The 8,567-nt window shown below is 55.4% G+C and overlaps 2 protein-coding genes across 2 annotated transcripts in view; one reads left to right on the top strand and one right to left on the bottom strand.

Annotated features, from left to right (window-relative positions):
* Window positions 1-337: 337 nt before the first annotated feature.
* SERHL2 (serine hydrolase-like 2) lies at window positions 338-6,507 on the top strand. The gene is made up of 11 exons (XM_008940673.1): window positions 338-566; window positions 638-751; window positions 1,810-1,851; window positions 2,381-2,400; window positions 2,606-2,680; window positions 3,380-3,489; window positions 3,765-3,844; window positions 4,203-4,237; window positions 4,899-4,975; window positions 6,069-6,162; window positions 6,264-6,507. The coding sequence occupies exons 1-11, from the start codon at window positions 419-421 to the stop codon at window positions 6,378-6,380; spliced, it is 912 nt and encodes a 303-aa protein (XP_008938921.1). The 5' UTR covers window positions 338-418; the 3' UTR covers window positions 6,381-6,507.
* A 1,660-nt stretch (window positions 6,508-8,167) lies between these two features.
* Window positions 8,168-8,567, bottom strand: part of RRP7A (ribosomal RNA processing 7 homolog A (S. cerevisiae)) — a gene marked incomplete at its 5' end in the record, with an annotated part of 2,388 nt that continues 1,988 nt past the window's right edge. The window contains one exon of the mRNA XM_008940674.1: window positions 8,168-8,253. Coding sequence (XP_008938922.1) covers window positions 8,168-8,253 — 86 coding nt within the window. The remainder of the gene's footprint in view (window positions 8,254-8,567) is intronic.

The raw sequence follows: 8,567 nt of genomic DNA, 5'->3' as shown, positions 1-8,567 counted from the left end.
CTGAAATCGTCTGTTTGGTCCAGGGTAGGTTTCTGGCTGACTGCAGCTAGCTGGGGAAATTCTGTATGGTTCCCTCTTGCCGGATCTGCTTTGCCTTCTGGTCAGGTTGCAGCTGCTGCAGAGACACAAAGAAGAGGCTTTCTCCTCCTGTGTGGGGAAAGCTTGTTTCTTCCTAGGAGCATTGCTAGTACGTGCTGGGAGGAGGATTCCCCAAACAGGTGGGCAGGGATGGCAGCCTGGGATGTTGAATGGGGAGCTACAAATCAGCAAGCTGCTAATTAAGACCACAGGAGGCTGGTGAGTTACTAAAGACCTGTATTACTTTTTTCAGAGCTCTGGGCCATTAACAAGATCCCAGGGACCTGCTCTGAGCACGTGGCTCTCCACGGACATCAGGTGCAAGCGCTCTGTTTTGGGCATGTTCTCAGAGTTGAAGTTCCCCGTGCCCTGGGGCCACGTGGCAGCCAAGGCCTGGGGACCCTCCGAGGGACCCCCTGTGCTGTGCTTGCATGGCTGGCTGGACAACGCCAACACCTTTGACACGCTCATTCCGCTGCTCCCCAGAGGTAGGTCTGGCTCATCAGGATGGGTCTGGTTGTGTTGCAGGGCCACCCATCTGTTCCTCTCTCCCTTTCAGGTTGCTATTACGTGGCCATGGACTTTTCTGGCCACGGCCTGTCGTCCCACCGACCCACAGGCTCCCCCTACCATTTTCTGGATTACGTGACCGATGTGCGCCGGGTGGCAGCAGGTGGGTGGTTGGGGGGACCCTCGAGGGGGTGTTGGTGCAGGGGTTGCTCTGTTACCCCTGCTCCTGAGAACCAGCAGGCAGCATTTACTGCCAGGAGAGGGGTAGTTCCCTGCTGCTTCTCCCCAGCCTGATGTCAGCTGGTGCTTTGTGACCATAGACTTAGGAAGCATCTCTCTTTCTCACTGTTTGTGAGAAGCTGCAGCAGCCAGCCCTGGGAAGCAAGTGTTTATCCTAAAAAGCAGTAGTGGTTAAGTGGTGGATGACTTTCTGTAATCAGCCAGTGACCTCTAACCAGTGTGACGTGCAAGTTGGGGGCTCTTCTCGTTTTCTCCGTGGCAGTTTGCTGCTTGCTTTTGTATTGTGTGAAGAAATGTGAAAGCTGAGGTGTCCTGGGCTCCTCGTAGCTCTTGATCCGAGTGCCTGTCTGTGTGCTGGCCTTGCAGGACGTTGTCACATGCAGTTTTGCATCCCTTATTCAGTATACAGAGAGCCTCTGAAAGTCCTTTGATGTGCCAGAGGGTAAAACACTTCTTTCACTGAGGTACATGTCAGGTTGGCAGCACTGATGAAGCAGGAGTTCCCCCTAAGCCTCCTAGAAACAAAGAGCCCGATGGGCTAAATGCTGCAGAGAGACTTCACTTGGAATAATCCTGCTTTCCTCAAGGCAGCAGACCTGGCCCTGTGTCCTCATGGCTCGTGTGGGATGCCCTGCAGCAGGGCACTCTGTCAGGGTCTCTCTCTGCCAGCAGCTGCTGCCCAGTCAGACTCCTGCTTCTTGCCAGTCTCACGTCTGGCAACGAGTGGGAATTTGATGCAGCTTGTTCACCATACAGAGAGAGCTCGAGAGCCCTGTGACTTAACTACCAAAGAAATGAGGTGGCTGGATGCTCTTTTTCTTTAAAACTGGCCTACTTAGCCACCTCATTTCTGGATTAGGAAGCAAATCAAGCAGTGCAAAAGCCCTCCTGGGAGAAGGGGCCTGTCTTGGTGAAGAAGCAGCGAGGTGCTGCTGCTGTGGTGTCTAATGCAGCACTCTCTGTTTCTGTGTTACCACTTAGCCTTGCAGTGGAGACGGTTCACCCTGATGGGTCACAGTATGGGTAAGTGGCTCTTGTCCTTGTAAGCTGTGAAATTCAGGGAAGTGGAAGCAGATAATTAACTTACAAGACATGCTGCTAGGAGCTGGTTTGGAATATTTATTGTATTTTGTCAAGTACCAGCCTGCTGCTTGAGTGATTCAGAAATCTGTGCCCTCATTGGAAATGCCTCTGCTTTGCAGACCCTGTGGTACAAACAGTGGTAACTCTTGCTGTGGGCCTTTCCCCCACCCCGGGGAGGGACCAGCAGTGGGCAAAGAGGGGTGGTCTCCAGGAGAATTCACAGCAAGGCCTTCCTGTCCCTGGAAAGCCTGGGGACAGCAGCACCCTTCTTGGTGGGTCAGGGAGCGTGCTGAGGGCAACTGAGCCTCAGGCTCTGTTCTGTGTGCTTGGGACGTGACTGTGTTTGGCCACAAGTGGGGTTCTGCTTCCTGGGGCTGCTCTGGCCAAGCTCCCAGGCCCTGCACACCATGGAGTTTCTGTTACTGGGGGCTGTCCTGCGAGTAACTCAGCCCTCTTCTCTCCTTTACAGGTGGGGCTGTGGCAGGAATGGTGAGTGAAGTCCTCTCTTCATGGAGTTTGTGATTTCTGCAGCTGCAACAACAAATGGGAGAGGAATGAAGGGAGGGACTGTGTGGGGCTTGGGTCTCAGGGGAGGAGAGGCCCTTCCCTGACCCCCTCTCCAGTGTGGCAGGGTGAAGACATCACTCAGTGCTCAGCTTTTCTCCTTCTCTCATACTGTTTCATCTCTCCTCAGTTCTGTTTCCTTTATCCTGAGATGGTGGACAAGCTGATCCTGCTGGAAAGTCTTGGCTTTCTGCTAGCTCCAGAGGTTAGTTTTCACATGTTCTTCCCCTCCTACTTCTTAAATAAAAACTAGTTGTTTTTTTTTTCTTTTTCTTTCCCTCATCTGTTCAGAGAAAGCACCGATGTGACCAGCTCCTGGCAGGTTACACAAGTCTCAGGGGCTCTTCTTTTTGGCAGGCACAGACCTGCTCCTTGTTGCATGGCCCTCTGGGGACACTTTGTACTGCTCCACATCCTGCAGTCCCTGCACTGAAGTTCACTTCTGTGCCGTGCCCTTGCACAAAGGCAATGGGACCCTCTGTGCAAGCAGCTGCCAGCTGAGGTGGTCTCTCTGCCAACAGCTTGCTGGGTGGCCTGGGTGCAAGATGGGTGGATTTCTTTTCCTGTTCCTGGCAGGACATACAGCTCCATTGCCAACCTGCCATCATTGCTACCAGATGCTGGGGCTTTGGTTGGGCAGAAGTGGGATAGAAGCCCAGGGACAGAGAGACAAATGATACCAGGTTTACCTTGTTCTTTTGGACAGTTGTCCTCAACTCAAAAGTGAGGTTGGAAGGGGTAGAAAATATTGCAAGGGTAAAAAGTAAATTAGTTGCAGCAGTGCTTAGCTTTCTGTTCTTACTTTGCCTTTTAAGTATTGCTGTTCCCTTTTCCCTAGAAAGGGGCATTTGTGATAGGATGTCTGTAACTGGTGGCTCCTGGTCCCCACCTCTCTTTGTTGCAGGACACTGAGGCATGGCTGAAATCAAAACGGACAGTGATTGACAGATTACTGAGCCTAGAGGCAAAGCAGCAGACTCCCAAAGCACGGAGCCCTGAAGCAGCATTGCAGAGGTGGGTTCCCATCTGGCCTCTTCATTCGCTGCTTGCCCTCACTTTGAACAGAGTTAGAGCTGCATAAATAAGAAAGGGAAACTGTCCCTGCACTTCCCCTTTCAAGTCCTTCTCTGGAATCTCAGCAAGACCTTTTGCTTCTGCTGCCAGCAGCTGTTGTTTCTCCCTGCTCTTTTCTGAGGCAGCCTGAGAGCTCACTGTCACCTTGTCGTGCCATTTGCGCTTCAATTCTTCCCTTTTCCAGCAGAACAATCTCTCTGCCATGTCTCCCCCAGGCTCTTAGAAGCAAACACACATCTGACAGCAGAGGGTGGGGCAATCCTACTGCAGAGAGGAGCAACTGAGACACCCGCTGGTAAGGGGCTGCATGGAGACAGGGCTCATCACAGTGCTGGGCCAAAACTGGGTGAGGGAAGGGAGTGGTGCCAACAGCCATTGTCTTCCACAGGGTACAGGGTGCCCTAGCTTCAAGTTTACCCAGCCTGAATGGGATCAATTAAGTTTGGAGGCAGAGCTCTCCAATCGCAGCAACTGGGGTTGGTGCTCGAGTCCTAGAACTGCTAAAGAAAAGAAATCAAAGAAAGGAGAGATCTCGATTAATCCTATTCCTCCCAACTCAAAAAGTCTGGGTCAGACCCCAAAGATGAGGAGCAACTGTGCAGCTCCTGCTCCCCTGAGACATTAAACACCTTCTCTTGTGTTTTTCCTTCCAGGGCTGGTGTACAACAGAGACATGAGAGTCCGTACGGTGAGCGACACGCCCCTGCTGCCTCCCAGCCCTGAGCTTGCAGGGGCAGCAGAGGCCCAGTGGCTGAGCCCAGGCCCTGCCTCCACCCAGCCAGTCACCTGCTGCTTCCCCAGTTCCCACATCTCTTTTCAATGCTGCTGTTAGAAGAGCCTGCACTCGGTCGTTAATTGACTCTGCTTACAGAGTCACTGGAAAATGTTACTGATTTTTGTAGCAGTTCCTCTGCCCCAGGGCCTCCTGGCCACATCTTCCTGCTGTTAGAACTTCTCAGGCAGCAGATGGATGGATGGAAGCTTTTGGTCGGCCGCTTTGTCAGGCCACCCCTATAAGAAGGGGAGAGAGCACAGAGCAAAGTCCTGACATTTAACATTTTTGTAGCTTTTTGCCCCTTTTGAGCAAGTTGGGGCCCCTACCTGTGCTACCACCAGGGCACGGAAGGCAGGGTGGTGTCATGGCTCCTTTTCAGTGGGAGGATTTTGAAAGCTTTGCTCTATGAGATCTCTCCTGTGTGTGCTGCAGCCCAGCAGGCAGCCGGGCAGGAGGGGCCTCAGCAGAGCCAGCACATCTGCCTCCAGAGCTGCTGGTGTGGCAGGGCCCAGGACACCCCTGCCCTGGTTGCTCTCCCTGACCTGTGCTGCTCTCCTTCTCCCCACACCTGCAGCAGGACAGAGAGTCCCTCACGGTGGAGCAGTGTGTGAAGCTCCTGCAGAAGATCCAGGACCGTGTTCTCATCGTCGTGTGAGTGGGGCATGAGCCAAACCACCCCTCACTGCCTCCCCACAGCCCTGGTTGGAGGGAAGGAGGGTTAGAAAGGAGTCCTCTGCTATTCCCTCCTCCACTGCAGAAGCCACCCAGACCTTCAGGCTGGCACAACAGTGTGGCCTCACATGTGGGGAACATTTCCCAGTTCTCCACCACTGCCCTGGGCCAGGCAGGCTCCTGGGGCAGGCAGAGAGCAGCTGGAACATCTGTTCAGGCTGGCTGAGGAAATGCCAGTCCTGCCCTGTGCTCCCCCTGCTCCTGTCCCACAGCTTTCTGTTCCTTGGCCCCACAGCAAAGGACCATCCTGGCAAATGTCACCCTCCACAGCACCTCTCCCACCTGCTGTCCTCCTGGCGTGACTTCCCCAGTCACAGCCACCCAGCCTGCCCCCTCTGCAGGCCCCAGAAGTTTGCCTCCTGCCTGGGCAAACGGGTGAAATCACAGCAGCCTCCACCTCCTCCAGTTGGTCCCAGAGCCTCCATTATTGACCCAGCTCCTGGAAGCTCTCCCCTGTGCCCCCGAGGCAGGGAGGAGGTGGGGGAGGTAGCCAGTGGCTTGTGCAGAGCCTCCCAACGGGTCGTGTTGTCCTGGTGGGTAACAGGTTCTGCCAGTCCTCCTCTGCATTTCCCCAGGTCCTTGGGTGGCAAGTGCAGGGCTCTGCTTGGCTTGTGTGGTGCTGTTAAAAGATTCTCTAGGAAATGAGAGGAGATGCCAGAAGTTGAGAAATGAGGTGCAGTTTTGGCTTCCCTGGTCTGTTGGAATAGTAAGAGCTTAAGGATTTTCCTGCTTGTCCAGAAATGCAGCCTCAGGGTGAGGACAGGCCCTCTAGGCCATACAGGGTACATGTCTCTGAGCTGGAATGTCACCTTGCTTCTGCCCAGGACAGCAAGGGCAGGAGATGGCACAGGCCTGGCTCATCCAGGGAGCTGTGTGTGAGCCCAGGCAGCCTGGGCAGAGCAGTCAGGTCTGTCACCCTGCTGCCCTGGGGACTCTGCTTCTGCCCAGGACAGCAGCAAAGGAAACAGGAGGCACACCACGTGCTGCACTGAGCCTTGCCCTTGCTTTTCAGAGCACAAGATGGGCTCTTGGTACCACACAAGCTGCACAGCAGAAATCACTTTGTGAAAGCCCTACGGGAGGCGTTCGAGTCCACCCTCAGAGAGGTGAGAACAAACTGTCCCTGCACCTGCCACGAGCAGCACACGAGCCCGGCGTGCCCGAGGAACGTTTCCTGCTCCACGTGGCCTCTGTCCTTTCCTTCTAGCACATCCAGCTGGTCGAGGTGCCTGGGAGTCATTTCGTGCACCTGAACGAGCCCGAGGTGGTGTCTGGGACCATCAGCAGCTTCCTGACAGCACAGAGCACCAGGGCCAGGCTCTGAGGCCCTTGCTGCTGCAGCTCTCCAGAACAGGCAGCTAGAAAGCAGGCTCTGGAGAGATTGTCACCTTTCCCACCTCACATCCATGCCTAAGCTCAGCTCACCCCAGGGTGGAAGCAGATCTGCCAGGGGTTCCCTGGAAGAGAGCTGAGCCAAGTATCTGGTCAAAGGGAAGAGGAATCCTTCCTGCACTTCCAGCTCCGAGTACAGGGACACAGGGGCCCAGCACAGCCCTGCCCTTGCTTGCTCTGACCTTGCACCCTGAGGTGGAGCAGGCAGAGGCAGCCCCTGGGGCAGCAGCACCAGCTGCAGCACCACAAGAGGTGGGTGCTCATCTCACCCCCTCCGTGAGGATGCTGCAACCAGTCTCCTCCTGGGATTAGCCCTGCTGAGAAACCAGGAGGGTGTTCTGCTCTCTGCTCCCTTCCGTGGGTGCCTGAGCTCCCGGGGCCTCAGGGTCTCTGTTCCACTGTGAGAGCTGCTGCTCTTCTAAAAAATCAGCTTAAATAAGAGCTCAGTAGGGCAGGGGAGACCCTTCTAATGAACTCCTCAGGAACGAGTCACTAATCCTCTAGCTGAAGCAGCTGGGAGAACTGGTAATAATGGAAGAGTTGGTAGAATTATTTTTCTCCTAAATAAAGATTAATCTCCCAATGTTCACTCTTGTCTTCTTGGCTCTATAGGAGCATGAACCTCCTTTCTTTTGGGGTGCTCGCCCTCTGCAAGCCCATGGAAATGGCATTTGCAGTGGGGCTCTTCTGGGGGAGCATGAATGTGTTTTAAGCCAGCTCTCTGGAATTCAGCAGTATTTGCACCCTGCATTCACAGCCACACTCCCATCAAAGCTGCAGCCTGGGGGTAGGTGGGCTCTGATCACAGTGTGCTGGGCTGGACACTCCCTGAGCCCAAAGCTGCACAGATATCATGTGGGCAGCACCAAAGCTTTGCTCTGCAGCTGGATGTGTCCATCGCTGCCCTCCCTGCCTCCCGTGGGCTGGCTACAGGGCAAGCGGCAACAGCCCCTGGAGAGTCTGGTTTCCTCCTGCAAAGCCAGGCTGCTCTCTCACCTTGGTCACCTTTGGTGGCCAACAGAAGTCCCCACAGCGCAGGCTAGGCTTGGCTGTAGAGGTCCACAGAGCTGGAAGACTGGGTGCCTCAGCACCTGGCTGAGAGTGAGCTGCCTGGGAGGGAAACACCACGGGGAGGGGTAGGGCTCTGTCCCAAACCACCCATCTTTCCCTGGGACAACAGGTCTGGGAACTCCCCAGTTATGCTCTCACCAAACCAAGGTCACCTCCCTCTTCATACCCCCAGAGGAAACATGCACAGGAGCACCAGCATCTAACCCAGTGCCTTTATTGCCACAGCCAGCTGTGCCCCACAGCAGACCCAGGGGGAGAGAGGCTCTGCTATGTTCTGAGCAGTTTACAGTTCTCCAGCCATTCCCTGCCCCTGCAAAGGCTGACGGGTCAATCCCAGCACTCACCAGCCTTCAGGAGGGCCCTGGGTGGCAGGGAGGTGCAGGTTGTCACAAGTCTCTCAGCCCCTTGACCAAAGCACCCTGGGAAGTGGTGCCACAGGGCCAAACGGTGGCCAGGAGAGCAGGACACCAGCCTGAGTGACAGAAACTCCCCCTCCAGCAGCACTTACAGGGATCTCCCATTTCAGCTCCAAGGGCAGGGACAACCTGAAGCTGCCTCCCTTCCCTGAAATCCTTTGGCACATGGAGTCCACAGGCATCTCTCCTGCCCTCTCCAGCAGGGGCAGCTGAGGAACAGTTCTCACACAGCTTAGTAGGGCCGGAACTTGCGCTGGGCTCGCATCAGCGCGATCCTCTGCTTGTCCTCCTCAAACCTCTTCCTCAGCTGAGCGATATCTGCAACGGGCAAAAAGGGAAAGGTTGCAGGGGACCAGCAGATCTTCCTCTCCTAGGGAGCTTCACTTCCACACGCCAGGAGGAGCTCAGTCCCGACAGCCACAAACGCTTCCCAGAGCGGATCCTTTTGTGCCGGGGCCGAGAGCCCAGCTGGAGCTCGGGCGGCCCCTCTCCCGCAGTGCTGCAGCTCCCTCTTGGGGAGGAAACGGGCTCGTTCTCCCTTACAGCCGGTGCCTTGTGCAGACCCAAGAAACCTCTGTCGGGCAGTCACGACCCGCGGCTCTCCCACAAGATACTCGGGAGCCATCGCTAGG

Source organism: Merops nubicus, unplaced genomic scaffold (assembly GCF_000691845.1).
Source record: "Merops nubicus isolate BGI_N331 unplaced genomic scaffold, ASM69184v1 scaffold45045, whole genome shotgun sequence".
In the NCBI taxonomy this organism is placed as follows: domain Eukaryota; kingdom Metazoa; phylum Chordata; class Aves; order Coraciiformes; family Meropidae; genus Merops; species Merops nubicus.
This window is presented reverse-complemented; position numbering and strand designations above follow the sequence as displayed.